Source organism: Saccostrea cucullata, unplaced genomic scaffold (genome assembly GCF_032062105.1).
Source record: "Saccostrea cucullata isolate Sc308-1 unplaced genomic scaffold, CSIRO_AGI_Scuc_v1 ctg762, whole genome shotgun sequence".
NCBI classification, from domain to species: Eukaryota; Metazoa; Mollusca; class Bivalvia; order Ostreida; family Ostreidae; genus Saccostrea; species Saccostrea cuccullata.
In genome coordinates, this window is record NW_026917963.1 from 1 (window position 1) to 19,505 (window position 19,505).

The 19,505-nt window shown below is 32.8% G+C and overlaps 1 protein-coding gene across 1 annotated transcript; it reads right to left on the minus strand.

Moving 5' to 3' along the window:
* Positions 1–901: 901 nt before the first annotated feature.
* LOC134268507 (dual specificity protein phosphatase 4-like) lies at positions 902–13,132 on the minus strand. Its single transcript, XM_062750807.1, has 4 exons — positions 12,608–13,132; positions 3,266–3,366; positions 2,265–2,484; positions 902–1,979 (listed from the first exon to the last, which is right to left on the minus strand). The coding sequence occupies exons 1-4, from the start codon at positions 12,975–12,977 to the stop codon at positions 1,558–1,560; spliced, it is 1,113 nt and encodes a 370-aa protein (XP_062606791.1). The 5' UTR covers positions 12,978–13,132; the 3' UTR covers positions 902–1,557.
* Positions 13,133–19,505: the final 6,373 nt, after the last annotated feature.

Genomic DNA, 19,505 nt, shown 5'->3' on the forward strand with positions numbered 1-19,505 from the left:
GTGCCACAATTAAATTTGAAATGATGGAGAACCCTGAACATGTATTTTGATTTTAATGAATTTTTAAATTAAATTTTTAACTTTGAGATAAAAATGGTAAGTACATGTACTACATGTTCAGAAGTGTATAAACTGATAAACTTAGAGAATTTGGGTTAGGGACTTAATAGGAATTTTTTTGTTATACAACTTAATTTGTTATTGTACTTTTTAACACAATTCTAATTCAAAATTAACCAGTATCAACAGTTTGAAGAAGGGGAGTTGAAAATGAAAGTACATAATATTCTTGTGAATGAAAATACATCAAATTTACAATTTAAAATGTTCGAATCTTTTTACAAGTACATGAGAACTTCTGAAAACAAGAAGTGAAGTTGATGTATTTGTATACAGATAATAGACAAGTCATGTGTTAACATTTGAATAACCAATAACACCTCAATACATCTAAGTAAAATTTCAAAATATTGTACTTGTCTTAAGGTGTAGCTAGTTATTAAATTAGGGGTCTTTATCAGAATAAATCTACATTCCCAACAGCAATGACAGGATGTAGAAGGAAAAAAAAAGATTAGGTGGAAAAACTAACTACGATTGTGTCAAACGTACATCCTGTTCATACATCTTCACAGATCTCTTAGTCATTGTGTTCAAACATCTTTTTCTCAGATCTATAATCACAACATAGAGGGAGGAAAAAAATAATATCACAAAAAAAAACTGAAAGAGCTCCGTCATGATCAAAGTCACGTAAACATACACTAGTTTCCACGAAAGTTGAATGTGATCTATATGTGTATTCTTTGTACACATGTTTAATAAATGGCGTAAAACTGAAATGTTGATATGACCTGAAAATCGTTAAAATGTTTTTGACTGAAGATGTACTCTTTCGTCGGATGAATATGAATTCAAATTACAAATAGAATTCCCCAAAGGGATCAAAACAAATATTGCAGAGAGTGCCTTAATTGGAATTGTTAATTAAATTGCCTGAGAAAATTACTGGTCCCATGATTGTAAAATATTTGTCCTGAATATATAGTGTAGAAATCTTAGGCTATAACATTCACTTAGATAAAAAAAAAAAACCAAATAAAATCACAAAATCTCAAATTTGTCAAAAGAAAATGATCAGATCTTTGGACTGGGCTCTGTACATGAACAAAAATCCATAAACTTTTGTGATTGTAAAAGAAGTATCATACAGAAATTAATTAAATTGAATTAGTGATACACTGGAGAGTTGACATTTTTTGGTGGAATAATTTTTTGGTTACATAAGCTGGACGGTAGACTTCTTTGAAGCCTTATTTTATTAAGTAGCACCATCCCGTGGTGGAATTTTTGGCCATCCAAGAAAAAAAAAATCCACTTGTTACATTCATTTGAATAAACATAAGAATTGCCTCTAATCATATAATGCAGAGGCCTTTGGCACAGTGTAATTTAAAGTATGACAAAAAAAAACTACAACGAAAATCAGGAAACTTTGGCTACATGATATAACATTGAACAAAGGGGGGTAGATGATGTAGGGGGAGAGGAGGGGGGCTAACTTGGAGACAGGAGTGGGGTATTGGGGGAGGAGAACGTTGGACTGAAGGTAAAGTCAAAAGCCCCACTCCCAAACACCTGCCCCTGGGAAAGGCTGGAACCTGTGGATTGCAGGCCGGAACTGGAGCTGCTAGCCGTTTCATTGGAGGAAGTGTCCATTGAACTGTCCATAGAAGAATCAGACACTGAGCTATTTAAAGTCCCATCGTGAGATTTGATTTCTTTCTCGTAGTTTTCTAGCTGTCGCATGAAGTTTAAATTTGGAGATATGACACTTCGACGAGATTTGATGTGTTCGAAGGCGGTTTCCAGCCCCACTTTGGCCGTGTACATGAGATAGGCTAGACATATGGTGGCGCTGCGGCTCACACCGGCTTGACAGTGCACTAATACTTTGCCATGACTTTCTCGAACTGTGTCTGTAAAACAAAAGAAAATACATGTAATTCAACACATTTGAAATGTTACAATGTTTGAAGATTAATTATTAAATCTTCATTAATCAAACGAATTATTAATTAATTAATCTTAATTAGTAAAATGAATCTGGATAAAGACTTTTTTTTTAATTTTGACATTGCATCTTTTAAACATATTAAAGTATAGCAATTTTTTTCAATCTTTAAATTTCATGCATATTTCCCATAAGATTCCAAAAAATTTCTGGATCTTTTGTCGCATTGTAAATCAACTGGTTCTCCTACCTATAAAAGCATTACTCTGTGGGAACCAGGCTGCCAGATCTGCGTTGGGGTTATCATCCACAGGAATGTTCATGTAATTGAAGTCCTGCTCAAAGAGATTCTTGCACTTAGTGGATACGTTCATTAAAGAGGTAATTCCCAGGCGATGTAGAAGTTCCAAATTGGATGCATCCTGAAAGTTCCCCAGGTAAAGAAAGGGGAGGATTTCCACTGGGGCCTCCTACAATGTTTAAATCAATCAATTAATACATACATCTTACGTAGATATACCGGTACATGTAATGTTCGTTTTCCAACTTGTAATATAATCAATCCCATGCAGAACTGTTCAAGAGTTTCCAATTTTGACAATTTAAACACTCTTATAATGAAGTGCCAGGGATGGACTATTTTGCTCGTATAAACGAAGTTCACTATTTCTGTTAAGTTCCAAATATATTTTAAAGCCTTGGGAATGAGCCACACTTCACTATTCGTGTCAATTCTTTCTATTCATGTTTGTTATAAGTGTGTTCTACTGTAGTTCTACATTACAGTTTGATATATAAAAAACACGTTTTGCCACCCATCCCTTTTGAAGATCAGATGGGGCTAATTAAGGGCACTATACTTGGCTATCTTTAGAACTGACCGACACTCCGGTCAGCTGACACAGGTTGTGTGGGAGGGGTATCTGTATACTTTATATGGTTCCACAATCAGGGTACTATGTACATGGTTACCTAGGACTGACTGTCACGCAGCCTGCAAAAGGTGGGGGGGGGGTCTTATATCTGATGATAATGTGGGTTCCAGTGACCAGTTCCACACTGGAGGTACAGTTCATATTACATGGTGAACTTTGACCTGACAGTCAATGGAGGGGAGTTCCTTTCCTGTTTTTGAACAATGTGGGTTTGACATTGAGGGTACAGTGCTAAATGTGGTTAAATTGGACTGCCACATGTTTTGTTTTACTTTCAGAATTCTTTTTCCGGGGGGGGGGGGGGGTTGTTCCTTACCTGTCTGTGTACATTGTCAGGTTCCACATTAAGAGTATTGGTCAGCTTGGACTGACAGTCACACAGTTCTGGATATGTGGAAGAGAAGTCTTTGTATCCTCCTGCCAAAAAAAAATAATACACCATTGATGAAACTTTCAAAAATTACATAACAAACACTTGAGACTATAATACTGCATACTGTTGTATAATCAAAGTCCTTTAGTACTGAAACAATGTGTGTATTCACACTGTATTCTTCCACAATCAAAGGCTTTGTGACAATGATTCAGAATGAAAAATGCCTTTTTGTGTATTGTCTACAGTCTAAACATTGAAAATTGGGAGGGAGAGAAACTGTAATATTTGAAAAGGGGATGAACATTCTTTGAAATTTTCATGCACTTACTTAGTACATACACACCAAGTAAAAGTACATAATAAGCAGTATATATTTCACTGTAGGGTCATAATAAGTCAAGACTCAAGAACATTTGAAGTGGATTGTACAATTTAATCGCTCTTCATGAAAGGACATTTCCTTATTCTTGAGTGCTGAGCGTCAGATAACATATATATATACGGCATACAGGTCACCGGTTTACTTTTGGTAAATGTATCCTTTATTGACGTACGTATAAAATTTTCCTTTTTTCGAAAATGTAAATAAAGGAGAGGAAACTTCCTGAACAACCCTATCTAACATTAATTTATTGATGTAAACAAAAAGGATCGTTTCCCGTATCAATATATACTGTGAATATGCAAACAACAAACACACCCTATCCTCTTCATAAATTCAATTACCCAAGCATATGGCGCTATGCATGTTATTTTACAATAAATTTCATTTGGCAATCCGCAAATGCACTCAATGTGTTTATTTAAAGTAAGAGTGTATATATCAATTTCATCATCTTCTAAATTTAGTTACATTAAACAGATCATCTATAAAAGTTATTTATAGCTTCTAAAATTACACACTAAAGTTCTAATTAGCTTCCGGGAAATGGGAACGTGTTTTGTGAAAGGGAAATGAATTGTGAAACTGTTTCATAAGCAGCAGAAAAGAAATGGGGGTGAAAGAATACATGTGAAACTATTTCAAACACATAAAATATACAATATGAAAGATTTAAAACGACAACTGTAAAATCACATGGGTTTTATTATCAATATTAAATTATTCAGACGTTGTTTTATTCATTTATAGTGAGATAGTTTTCGATCATTAAATTATATGACTTCTAAACGATATTGGAAACTATTACAAAATCAATAGTTTTAGTCATGGATATCAAGTTTATATTTCAAGAAAAATACAGTTTATCAAAACAAAAACACGTCTATATCTAACCTCGGCATCTCTTTGTTCAAGAAACCGACGCTTATTTATGCACGATGACTTTCGCTTAGCCTACAATATTTCTCAGAGTATAAATCCAACAAAAATTATTATAATTCATGGAAGTTGCAAAAGTTTTCTTTCAGGTGTTTTGGAGAAACTTTGGATAAAAAGGTTGATTTTATTCACAAACTTGGGGGGGGGGGGGGTTGTCACTGATTTGTTTGCATTGCAAACTCCGTTGATTTTCAATCGTGGATTGTTGGACATTTCTTCCCATGTAATATTAATGACACTTGGGGAAACTTTGCCAAGAAAAATTATTAAGTTTAATGTGCATACTGTAACAATTGACAATTTAATCTAATCCAAATATTTCAAAATACCCCGATTTTAAAATCAGTACTAACAATTAACGATTTATATATACGTTTATATTTTTCATTACAGATTTCTACACCAAAGTCTTGTACAGACTTTAATAAGACCTTAGATCTCGACAAATTTATACGGTCCTAGCTAAACATGAGCTACGAATTCTATTTGAAGCACACAGGATAAAACCCTTCCCTATTTTCTCTTCTCTCTGTTCGGCGAGATGAGAGGGGTTTTTTTTTCTGTTGACAAAGGCAACTTCCGTACTTATTTCTTATTAAAACTTGAATGATTTCAGTACTGTACTCTTACACTAAAAATATTAAAATAAATACGACAAAGTCCTTCAAATAACACATTCCTTAATTATTAAATCAATTCAGCAATCGGTGAAATAACAGTCATCTGAAATTTTCCATATATCCGGAAACTTGTATGGACAGTGCCCGTTCACGTGTTTGCACTCGGTCACTCCTCATTGGCGAGAGAGGATAAATTATTGTGGTCAGCGGCATCATCAACACGTGAATAATAGGGATGAGTGATGAAAAACAAGCCTTATTTTTAGCCCTCAGGCAGAAAATATCATACGTATGGTAATATATTTTACACAACTGAAGATAATGAGGAAAAAAAATCCTCTATTAAAAAGTTGTTTTTTTTTTAAACTGTGAATCATATCTTCTGTATACATTTTACACACAGGTTCTATTTCAATGTATATTTTTTTCATTTTTTTTTTCAAATTAAACGGGTACTAAAGTGTTGTTAACTAAAATAATTACATTTACACAGTAGTAAAATTTTTCTTTACTTATTTCTAGGGATGTCAACGAATAGTCGACTATTCGACTGTCGTAAATTTGAAACAACATTCGAATATTAGATAAATGCAAGAAAACGGAGTGATAATGAAATTCTCATCTCAAAATTGAAAAAGGGTCCTTCCTCAAACTATACGGCTGTAAAGTATACGTCAAGGAACGATTAAGAGCTCAAACACAGTCACAGTATATGAATAATTTTCCACATTGTACACACCGCGATAATTATTTCTTAATCACTTATTTGCGGTTGTACGTAGTAAATTATGCAACGCTATACTGGACCATTAAAATTATTTAATTGACTTGTACAAATATATGTTTATACTCTATGATTTTCAATTTCTTAGCAACACACAATAATAACATAGCCGTGAAGTTTTAAAGTTCAAATTATTAAAACAATGACCTTACATAAAAGACATTTTGATATATAGCTTGGGCAATCATTGTAATTGAACAAACAGTATTTAACATCGGAGGTGTGGACAGTGTGTGTTTACAATTCCCAATTTCCAATTTCTATAAATTTTCCAATTTATTTTAATTAATAAGCTTTCAAAAATACTGTGCTATATAAAAAAAAATAAATGCTTCGAATAGTCGACTATCGTTCGAATAATGCAACCGAATGTTCGACTATGAAAAATTAATATTTTGACATCCCTACTTATTTCCCCTACAGTTTCGGCGTATGTACTTGTTGAACTACTGTTTTGAAATACTATATTTACGTATATATCACTGTTCTCTGAATGGAATTTCTCTTCGTAAACAAACTCTGAAATCTCGGTCAACTGAGGTCACACATTGAAGTTGTTTACGGTGATATTCCGAAATACTGTCCCCAAGTTGGCAAGAGTTAATTGATTCACGGGAGTTCTAAACCCATAGCTTTCATTCAGATATAAGTACCAGTAAACATGACAAAGAAAATGCAAAGATATAGAAAGAATGTGTGCAGAGAGAGAAAGAGAAAGAGTCAAAGAAAGTTTAATATTCGCCATGATCGCTTTCTGTATTAATTTTAAGTGTGAAATGTACATGTTTTTCATAATATATAAATAATTGATGTATGCATTTATTGGTTCAAACAAAAAATGATCAAAATATTTCGATACAAAATGCATGATATTAGCTTTTAGTGCCCTGCAAGCTTACTTGAGTTATGGACTTATGGTACATTGTAAATGTACACACAGAGAAAGAGAGAGAGAGAGAGGAGAGAGAGATGCCAGAAGAAAACACATCAACAAGCATCATCGCTGGAGATAAAATAGGTCTATAAAACCAGTGTGGCACTCCCACGCATCGATCAATATAGAGGAGGAAAAAAATCGTTTATCTCTCAATGAATTCTACATCCGTAATCTACCGAACACACGAACTGCACAGGGACATTGGAGTCAATATTTATAACTCCAAGAAAACCATCTCCCGGTCTGCCTTATCTGATAGAAACAGGGAAAGTTTGTAAACAGGACCTGATTTGTTTGTTTTGGTGCATGTGAACTTGTCAAATATTGTTGATGGTGCGTTGCTAATATTCTGATTTCATCTTATAAACATGTGTAAGAAGTTGCACAGAGGATTTTATTCATAACTTTTCTAATTTGAGAGCATTTTTATTTACTTTACATAAAAGCTTTACAGTTTTAATTTTTTTTTCAAATAGAGATTAGATTAAAAAATTTCTTCTTGGTTCCCCAGCACACTTGAAAAATTTCCAATGCTATTTAGTGTATAAAATATTGTTATATTTTACTCAGTAATATGTTTGAAAATCATATACTGTAAAAATTCCTTCTTCCAAAAATAAAAGGAAACTAAAAATAATATTATTTTCAGTTTTATTTTCCTTTTTTGATACAAATTATAGAAGTGATGGTTTGCTTTCCTGCTTGTTTATTTTGTGCAAGATATATATAGATCTAAGTTTTAAAAATAAGGACAGGGGTCCTCTAAATATGTACCACTAAATAAGAATCCAACCAAAATAAATACATGTAATAAAGTGTTATAAAACTGTTTTTTTTACATTTATTCAGAATAATTTTGAGTTAATATTTAAAATAAAATCAAAATTCCAATGTACATACTAGTGCATGACCCATATATATTTTTTTATAAATATACTAGTAAGTGAACTTAAGGAAAAATAAATCTATATCTAGCAGTGTCTAATAATTTTCCCAACAGTTTTAAATTTAGATAAAATAATCTTATTTAAAACCTTTTTGAAGTAATTTGAACTTTATCACTAAACATGCTAAAAAAGTACACTAATTAAATGGGCATGTCAATACAAACATATTTTTTTTCCCATACAAGAAAAAAAATACTTCCCCTTTCTCCATGCTTTCAACTATAATTTGTGAAAACGAATTTTTTTTAATATGATAATTTGGGTGAGATATTCATATATTTCTCTACATGCATATCTTTGCATTCTTTAGGTAAAAAAAAAATTGGTGTCTGTGTAAAAGAACAAAAAAATTAATTCTTAAAAATCTCGGAATTATCCTTACTTTTGTCATCTTTTTGTTACAGTAGAAATGAATACAGTCAAACTCGGTTAAAAGGAAGTCAATGGGACCTATGAAATTACTTTCTTATACACATAATTAGTTAAAACCGTATAAGAAATTCATTAAATTTATGGAGCTGGGGATCTAAGATGACTTTGCTATATCTGTAAATTCGCAATATTTGTGTTCGTACTAAATAAGTTTTGCTGTAAAGCATATACCTGGGAAAATTTTTGCACCTTTTCATTCTTGCCCCTTTCACCCAACTCATTGGCAAAAGAATTTAAAACGAGGTGAATTCAATTTATTTGACTAAATTGTGACTGGGAGAATTTGTTGAGCTAGTGTTAAATCTGAAGCAAACTAGCATGGCGCGGCGCCACGGCGCCATTTTTTTTCCAGCGCCATGCCCTTATTTCCAAACCCAAAATTAATAAATATGGCCATTTTTTGGCAATATTCCTTTGCTGTTCTGTTTATTCAGTGCGGTTCACCTTCAGTGCATGCTGATAATCCCTTTGTGTATACAACGACAGGAAATCACTTCACGCCTGAACGAACGTTCACAGCCACCTGGCTAATTAACATGCCTCAGGCTGTCAGGGTAGAGGATTTAACTTCAGAAATTCATTTGATTGCATTGATTAGCCAAAGACCAAAGTAAAATTAACTTGTAATTTATTAACTAATTAAAATGAGGATCGTTTTTTTTTAAACCGAAAGTAGAATAAAACACATAGTTGAACTCGGATATTTTACCTGAATAAAATACTTACAGTGTACAAAAAAATTAATGTAATGTGATAAAAAGGCTAAAAAACAAAAAACTAAGATAGTTTCTTTGATTCAATGCCCTGATAGATTTGACAATCTGAGGGTCAATGTTTTTAATTAAAGCCTGATTTTTTTAAAAGGAAATTATACTTCGCATTCATTTTTTTCAGAGTAAGATTATAATTTTCACTGGATCATGTTGGTAGAATTATTTCATAGTAAAGAGAATGGTCTCTTCATATACCTGAAAAAAGTATTTTTGTATAAACTTGACTGTGCTAGTACACAAATAACACAGTCCAAGCAGGTAAAAAAAAAATCCTACCTCCAAACTTTAATAATTTTTGCACATATTTCAGATAGATTAATACCATTCCTTTCTCAAGTGTAAGCTTCCTTCTTTTTTAATCAAAGAAATTGGATGTAAATGCCTTTTTATATTCTTTTTGTTTCAATAATTGTCATGTCAACCCAGGTGTGCTTCATGTGTTGGTATTTAAAAAAAATAAATGAAAACAGATATATGGATATCTTTAAATTACTTTATTAAATAAAGATTATATGAAAGGATATTAAAAGTTATCATAATAAACACGTAAAAGTATGTAAAAATTAATAAACGTTTAATATAATTTTAAACACATTAACATTTGTTTTAAAAGTGCCCCCATGAGATCCTTTCGCGACGCAAAGTGCCCTTTTGATTCCTTGATTACCATGCCCTTTTTAGGGAGAATTTAACACTATGAGCAATATATTAATTTATATATTTTGTACCTACATAGTGACAAATTAAATGTGACAAAATTGTTTGTAAGTGTGATAGGGTGAAAATATACCATGGATAAAATGCCATTAATTAATTAAGTATTACCAGTAAGCATGAATCATAATTTTAAAAAAAAACTTTAAAAAGTGCATTTTACGGTACAGCAAAACTCGTTTAGTACGAAAATGGAAATTGCGAATTTATGGATATAGCGAAGTCGATATATCATCTTGGATCCCCAGCTCTATAAATTTAATGAATTTCTCAAACGGTTATAACGAATTACGGATCTAGCATAGGTCCCAGTGACTTCGTTATAACCAAGTTTTGCTGTATATAACTATTTGTACTTTTGAGTCACACTGTTCATTGTGTTTCCTCTGCTAATAACATGCATAACTTTAATATAAATTGTGACATGACCCGGCGAGTTTTCCTTTGAAGTCAAGCGTACTGTAACTGCGATACAGAACACTTTTTGTGGGCGTTTCTTATGCAAATTGTACTGTATCTGCAAAATATCAACGATACAGTACGGTTTATTTTTAGCCATGACGGAAAGCTGTATCCATATTCAGACACAAGAATCGTTCAATTTCCATGAAAGCACTGGTAGTATTTACTCAAAATTTGAGGTGAATTAAGAATAAAATTTTACAACGTAGTTATTAGTGTCGAATTCAAAAATTTTAGAAAGGAGGGAGTGGGACAGTTCACAAATGATAACTACGCCCCCCCCCCCCCCCCCCGAAAAAAAATAAATGGAAACTCGTATATTATACACGGTGAGGGGGGGGGTGTAGATTTATAGCCAACCAAGACACTATGTAGTGTTATCGTTTCTTGTTGATAAATTAATAAGCGTATGTATACAAGTTTAGCAAAAATCATATACGAAAGCGAAAAAGAAAACAAAAACTCACAGGAAGGTTGAGTGGGTGTACCAGTGAGTTGGGATCCCCTTTGGTTACTCTACATTTTATTAAAAACATGAAGGTAAAATACCCCCCCCCCCCCCCCCCTCGCTTTCATTTCATCTGTTTATTTCATTTTTTTAATAATACGACAGGTGTAGGACATTGTCGGACTTTTTTCTCAGAATACAGTTTCGCAGAAGTATTTTTGTTTCAAAAACATTCCCACATGATTCTTATATATTTAAATGTTTTGGATTAAATCGTAGCTTAAATTTAAAAAACAAAGTCGGCAACAGCTGAATAGAGAAAAAAAAAACCTACGCAATCAAATTTAAATTTATTTTTTTGGAAAACAAATTATATAATGCATCCCCTAAATAATTATTTTAAAATGATAAATACCTGCATGTCCACCTCTCTGGGCATTTCACTTGCGAATGCTTAAAATGGGATACTAAATCAATTTTCTGCTAAAATCATCCGATTGGTTGAGAGATATGTACCCAAATATGAATGTAAATTGGTGAGGTCATTAGAAAGGTCATGTCACAAGTCATTTATGTTTCCTATTGTATCAGAGATAACTTTCGCCTCAAATATAAATTAATTTACATTTTTCCTACTGTCTTAATAAGTGTACTCTTTATAATACAGTGTTAAGAAAAAAATTGAGAAAAGAAAATGTGGCCAGTGCATATTACACAATGATAGTTTAGCTAATTCAATTAACACCAAAAGTGTTAACCATTGAAATTACAACAATCAGTTCTTAATCTCATTTTAAAAATTTCCAATCAGATTAAAAGGTACTTAAGTAAGTAAACCTCGAGAAATGCAAGTGTATGTGGTGAATCTAAATAGGTATATTGCCCAATACACAAATTAAATTTACATGTATAGTGTTGAAAGAATTAGACTTGCTGACACATTTGAATATTTATTAATATACATACCAGACAGATGATTAATTAGGGCAAAGTTTGTGAAGGTAAAATGAGTAAAACTATAAAACATTTTTTTTTTCAGATTGCATAATCTTTAAAAATAGTTGCCATAAAAGTTTGAATGGGTATTAGGGAAAAGTCTTTTTTCCAAGGTTTTCGTTAAGCTGTATATATACAAATAAAGAGTGAGATTAAGATTTTCTTGGGACAGAGTTCTGAGAGGTCACATCTAAAATTTTGCTAGATATAAATAAAGATTTATGCCTTCACTAAAAATTGGACCATTTTACAATCCTGCTAAGCGACTAGCCAAATCTCGATAGACCTTTGGGACAGAGTCAAACTGACGACATTTTGGTAAATCCAGGAGAATGTGCAGACATACATTTTTATGATCTTTACATTGATCTTTCATTAGATCTATTGCAAAAGTTTCGATTTGAACCAGGAAATGATAAATGCTGCTGGTCCCCAAAGTCCAAAAGTTGACCTACCAACAAACTTTCATAAAAATTCCAGGAATGAAATAAATGAACCATGGACCATCACAGAAATGTTCCAACCTTGAAAAGAAAGAATGTCTTCATCCCAGGATAACTTTCATTTTTGAACAGATTGAAGGAAGATTCAATTAACCTGATAAGAAAGTAAAATTGAAGGGTCAGGTGCCCGTGGGGGTAAGGGGGGTCTGTCAAACATGATCTAGGACCAAAAGGAATCGTGACAGTTTGTTTTCTCTTTTTGGATATGTCTATAAAGAAAAGTTTGTTACAAGTCCCTTTGATAATTAAAACCCTGCATGTCCTTTTGATCAAAACCAACTCAGCAGGGGACAGTGTTACAAATACTGTAAAAAAGTTTGTTTAGTTTAGATATTAAATACAGACCTTTAATATAATAGAGTTCGCCCACTTCAATTTGCTGTCGAAGACTTTTTAACACAGAATAGAGGTTAGAATCTCTGGCTGACAATTCTAAATCGACCGTGTCCTCGTCGTAGACAATGATCCGCTTGAACTCGCCATTTTCCAGCTTCTCTCTCTTCGTGCGACATGGGACGATGTTCTCGAGGGCCACGAATCCCCCCGACCGTCGTTTCAGGATTGGGGGGCAATGAACGTTCGTTGCGGTGACAATATGGCCTTCGTTGTAGGAAATAAAGGGTCTGCTATCCAAGATCAATATTTCTTCCTCGGCACCCTCTTGCCATTTTACAAGCATGTCCACCGTGATCCCCTTTACTGTTAACGTGTCCATGCTTATGGGAGTTAGAATACGATCTCACACTTGCCAAGAATAGTATTCTCTATTATGCAAACGTCGAGCTAAACCGTATACTCATGAATGAAATGTCGTTTTAGTTGGTAAATGACCTTTCCATTGATAAGGGTTGTGAGAAGTCCAAGTGAGGGCGCAAGAGAGTATAGTTCGTGAGATAATTGACATTCAATCGGAAACTTCTGTCCTATTGTTCTCCAAGACTACTGTTTAATATTTGTTTCGTATAATAACATATCCACGTTAGAACTTTAAAAGATTTTATCATGTTGCTTGTTAAATAGCTTTTTACATTAATATTCCTCCGCCAATATACATCTGACGTCACGTTGTAGTGCGTAAACTCGTTAACAATTCATTCAATAAGACCACGTGATTAACAAACCACGCCTTTATTCTCACACGGTTTATTATTACTATGCATCCGTATTAGTAATGACTATGTACATGTATAGTAAGTATGACGAAAGCAAGATTACAAAACACTACTGAGTTACATTTGTAAACAGAGACATGTGGGGGTTTTTTTATTTTCGTGGTGTAAATAACATGTAATCAGCATAAATATTATTCAAGCTTGCAGTATTATACGTGGTATTCAGTTGTCCTTTAAATAATTAATAGAATCCCAAAAATATATCCCGAACATCTTTTTTCGGCCCATTTTGTGACATTTTTTCTCATAAACTTTATATTTCCAGTCCATACAAGTTGCTCAAGGAGTCAGTACATTTTTTTTCGGAGGATTTTTTTTTTGGGGGGGGGTATTTTTTTTCCTTTGAATTCAACAAAAATTCACCAGAATATACATGTATCTGGGTTAAACCAATTATTATTTCTGCATCCATTATACTGTTTATATAAAAATATTAAAATTGTTATTTTGTACATGACACCGTGGTGTGTACATGTGCACCGATTTAGCATTTGCATTGTAAGGGGTATCCCATACTTTCCTTGTATTTCTGGCCTTCTTTGTGAGAACCCATCCCCCGCCCGGCCCAGTTTAACAGGGGAATTTCAAAACGTTTAAATTTAGATTTTCTAAAAATAATTTATTGGTATACTTCTTAAATTAACAATGAAAATAAATAAATATCACCTAGACGTACAGCTTACGTATTTCCAGCAGGGGGTAGGGAAAGGAGTAAGGAACAAATTATAGATCTAGAGGGTTTTTTAAATATAATTCTAGATCAAACTTACAAAATTGCAGTGAAAAAACATATGATATAGATCAAGTTTACAATGAAATAAATTAAGACAATCTTCAAAGTTACGTTTTAATTTAAGAATGATATCTGAAAAAGGTAAATTTTGGAGGGGATTGAATAAAAATAAAATAAAAAATAATAATGACATGTAAAATTTTGTCGTTCGACCTCGAAGATAAATAAATGATAATTAAATGCAGAATTGCATTTTTATGGAAGTGGATATGGAAAATTTCAATTATACACAGGACAATATTAGAGTATCAAATAGAGTATTGACTGCTTGAACCGTAGTCCGAAATATCTCATGTTTCAGGCCTTTTCACGATCTTGAAATTTTACGTGCTGGTTTATTTTCCTGGCAAGTATATTATCAAAATTACGAAAACACTTGATAAATGTCAGATATTTCAGACTACTTGAATCGGTATTTGGTATTTATAGCACGGAAGAGTTTTTGTTTATTTGTTTTTTTTCTTTTCTTTCTTTCTTTTTTTTTGGGGGGGGGGGGGTCTGAACACTTGTGATGAATATGTTTCGTTGATAGATTAATTTCTTAATCTGTTTGAACAGGTGAACAAGTTGACACATAAATATATATAAATGCATATAGACTGACTAGAACTGGTAGAGTAATTTTGGTACAGTTTATATCCTATGACGTTAGCAATCTAAACATGTCTATATATGGAGTAAACCAATTTTAATGCCCTTTGACCCCTATTTTGACACGCTACGATACACCATGACATTTAAAAGGAACATACATATATACGTGGGCACAATGTGTTATGGTTACAAATGTTTAAATTTATACATCGGTGTGCCTGTGTCGATCACATTACATTTTCAAAAAACATGGAATTTTTTTATTACCTATTTATAGATAATTTAGCATTCGATTAAGGTGGGATTTCTTCAGACGTAGTCTAGTTCTTTTATTCTGATTTGTTTATCTACGAAATAAAAATTGTATCATCTGTGTCAATTTTCAACACAGGCATAAGTGTCAAAAAAGGGGTCGTCCAAAATTTCCAGGAGATGAAGGTATAGGGAAAAAAACCCTCAGAATTAATTTTAGAATTGTGACATTTCTATAATAACAACGGGATTGGCCTAGGTAGATTTTTTTTTCGCAGTACTAACACAAATGTGAGAAAAGCTTGTCTGGGTGGTCGTTGTCTGACAGTGTTTTCCGAATATTAAGTAACAATTCTATATACATCTGCTTTTCACAGAGTTAATGACAGTTTCTTTATATCACATGTAAAAAAAAAAAAAAAAAGACAATAATTGAATCTTTCACAATACATGATGCGCCCACTTAGATCTGTCTATTCTTGGATATGTGATAAAATTATGTCTTATTTGCATCAAAAATATCATGCAATTTATAGTATACATGAAAGTAGTAATGGGTTCTTTTATTAATTTTAATCTAAAGTTGAAAATGTCAACACGACAATAAATTGATTAATTTGACATGTAGTCATTTTCATCTTTAGATTGAGAATTATCAAAGACATTAATAATAAAGAAGCTAAATGTGTTCCATTGATTAGGGCATGCGAAATATACATATATGTATAAATAGATTTAGATTAAATGTGTTAAATTGTGTTAAGGTAAATTTGTGGGGTTTTGCGAAATATACATGTTTGTATACATGTATTTAGTTTAAATGTGTTAAAAATTGTGTGAATCTTCAACCCTACCTCCCCTCCCCCCCCCCCCCCCCCCCCCCCAATATTCAGTCGACTTTAATCAAACCACAGAAATAGACACATGATTTTTTTTTTCAAATACATATAATGATATATGCTGTCAAATTTCCCCCGCTTGGGGGGGGGGGGGGGTAGTGGTAGAAATATCATCAGGGACAAATCACTGGTCTAAACCAGTAGCTACTATTTACACATGTAGAACCCTTGATTTGACTTCTCGGAAATAGTAAAATAAAAACACTTAATGGAAATGCGTCAAGAGGAAATTACTTTACCCAATGGATCGCTAAAGTAGAAAACTGTTTACCCCGACTTCCTGTCCAAATAGAAGAGGGTAACACGGGAGTAGGTGTACAAGGAATTTATATCAATAATTTCAGTACATAACAAGATGTGTTTGTGAAACACTGATGCCCCCGTATGATAACATATTGAAGATGAAACTTTTCTTATAAATGCAAATTTAATATGTTGGTACCAAAAGTAAGGTCTAACAAGAAGTACAGTTGGGAAATATGAAAACTCGTATGTTCAAAAGATATGGCCTAGGATAAGTTTTTGAAAGATAGGTCAAACTCCAGAGTCAAGGTCAAAGAGTCAAAAATTGTTGCTTTCTAAAGAAAGATAATGTAACAAGGGTTATATATATGTAAACTATGAAATCACTTTAAACCCTAACCGTTCAAAAGTTATGACCTAGGTTAAAGTTTTTAAAAAGTAGGTCAAACACCAAGGTCAAGTTCAAATGATCAAAGTTGAAGTCAAAGCTTTAACCCTTCAAAAGTAATGGTCAAGGTTGTTTTTAAAAAGTAGGTCAAACTTTAAGGTCAAAGGGTTTAAGTACTTGGTATCCAATAAAGGGTTTTCACGCAAGCATTTAATATTTGAGGTATGAAAGCCCTAGCGCTTACAGTTCAAAAGTTATGGCTGAGGTTTAATTTTTTTTTTAAGTACAAATACTTTTAAAAGTAAGTAAATATCCAATGTCAAGCTCAAAATTGTTGATATCCAATGAAAGGTCTTGTCACAAATAATATACATGTGAAGTATGAAAGTCCCAGTTTTTATTGTTCAAAAGTTGTGGCCAAAGTAAAGGTTTGGACTTTTTGTGTAAAGGTGTGTCAAACTCCAATGTCAATTATAATTTGACATGATATGAGTATGACTAATCTTTTTACTCACAAAGGGGGGGTACCGTATGGAGAAAATAATTATTTTTACATAGTCATCTTGAAGAACAATAATTTGATGTTTATATGTGATCACTTTGAATTCTAGAACACTTACTGATTTTTATTTTAAGATAAGTTTTAAAGAATTTAAATTAGAGATTTGTTCATTCTGAAATTCTATTTTGAAATAATTATGAGACAGAGTTGTCAGACGCAGCAGGTACAGTATATTGAAAAGTAAAAAGGATAGTTTTAATAAAGATTTAAAATTAAAAAAAAATCATATTAATTTGATTTGAAATACATTTTTGATAAAGTAATAGAATGCTTAGATTCTACATTATCATTGCTTCCACAAAAACCAATAATTTGACATATTAAATCAGAAATATCGAAGACAATCCAATCAACGCCTGAAAAACAGCTGATGAACAGGTGATGGTTCCGAAAGGCACGACATGGCGGACCTGCATTACATATATATTGGGATAGGCGCTGTGTTTATTCACTTTATTATCTTGGATTACTCCTTGAATTATGACTGTGATAATGAAACAGGTGAAGATCGATCTCGAAATAAAATAAGAGCCATACAAAAATCTGTGAACAATACAACCCCCGGAAATTTCTGAGGTGGGATTAGGTGCCAAAAAGGAGAAAACGTCCCCTGTTGCCCGGTCACATTCCGTAGTCAAATTCTTCTCTAGTATATGCAGTCCCCTTTTCTTCCCCAATTCTTATATAAATGCTACAGTTTGTACATGTAAAGAGGATTTTCAATGCTTCGCAGTTGGATATGGAGTTTTGATTAGGAATGATTTAATTAAAAGTTATTCCAATTGTTATATCTCTGTAAAATAACTAAAAAATGACCCCCACCCCAACCCAACCGAAACACGGATCCCCCGATCATCGTTTGAAGAGCTAGGTATGTGAGAAAATTAGCCTTTGTATTCGGAAAATTTCTTCGAGGTAAGCCGAAACCCATCGTCGCAATTTAATGGACACAAAACCCGTGGCTTGCGACGATGGCCGAAACCTAATCCAAAAAATATACAATTCAATTATTAGATAATACGAAATCGTTAAACAAAAGATTGGCAAGACAGTTTTAAGTTTTATTTAATTATTCCTTGTAGAAATTTTTTTTAAATCAGCGATTGATAGACATTAGTGCGTCTTTTATTATTCCTAATAATGTATTTTTTATTTAAATTGCCTTTGATTTGTATACGAAAAAAAACCCCAAAAAACTATATTTAAGAATTTTTCTCAGAAAACACACTTGAGGATTTTTCTTCAACCCCCCTCCCCACTCCGGTAAATAATGCTATTTCTTTTTCAAAGCATGCCTAATGGTACGCTGATTTTAAATTAAGAATATTTCGAAAACTTATCTATAGGTATATTGTGAGGTGTACATCGTATGTACGTTGTGAAGTGTACGTTGCGTATATTAAACCAGAAGCCTCTGTCGAGACTGTAGCTCTACTGGATTGTACTTATAACAAAGGATGAGAAAGAAGACATTGCCATCAGACTACAACTGTAGAAGGAGTAGCGTTTTAAAGGAATTTCATAGACATTTCTAATTTTAGTAACCATGGCAACACCGTTCATCAAAATCAGCTGCACTATTCTATGTATCTTAGTGTAGTCTACTTGTGGGCCAAGTTATACTGAAATCAGATCAAAACTGTAGGAGGAGTAGCATTTTAAAGGAATTTCACAGAAAATTCTATTTTTAGTAACCATGGCAACACCGTTCATCGAAATCAAAAATCGATGCACTATTTCATGTATCTTTGTGTAGTCTACTTGTTTGCCAAGTTATATTGAAATCAGATCAAAATTGTAGGAGGAGTAGCGTTTAAAATGAAATTCACAGAAAATTCTATTTTTAGTAACCACGGCAACACCGTTCATCGAAATAAAAAACAGATGCTCTGTTTTATGTATCTTCATGTAGTCTACTTGTGTGCCAAGTTATATTGAAATCGGATCAAAATTGTAGGAGGAGCATTTTAAAGGAATTTCACAGAAAATTCTATTTTTAGTAACCATGGCAACACTGTTCACCGAAATCAAAAACCAATGCACTATTTCATGTATCTTTGTGTAGTCTACTTGTGTGCCAAGTTATATTGAAATCAGATCAAAACTGTAGGAGGAGTAGCGTTTTAAAGAAATTTCACAGAAAATTCTATTTATAGTAACCATGGCAACACCGTTCATCAAATTCAAAAACCGATGCACTATTTCATGTATCTTTGTGTAGTCTACTTGTGTGCCAAGTTATACTGAAATCAGATCAAAACTATAGGAGGAGTAGCGTTTTAAAGGAATTTCACAGAAAATTCTATTTATAGTAACCATGGCAACACCGTTAATTGAAAT

Bases quoted from the DNA above. Each gene is read 5' to 3' on its own strand.
- LOC134268507 (XM_062750807.1), bottom strand. From the start codon at position 12,977: ATGGACACGTTAACAGTAAAGGGGATCACGGTGGACATGCTTGTAAAA. The intron at 3,367-12,607 runs GTCTGTATTTAA...TTTTTTTGGCAG, and splicing joins CGAACTCTATTATATTAAAG to GAGGATACAAAGACTTCTCT. The intron at 1,980-2,264 runs GTAGGAGAACCA...TTTGTTTTACAG, and splicing joins ACAGAGTAATGCTTTTATAG to ACACAGTTCGAGAAAGTCAT.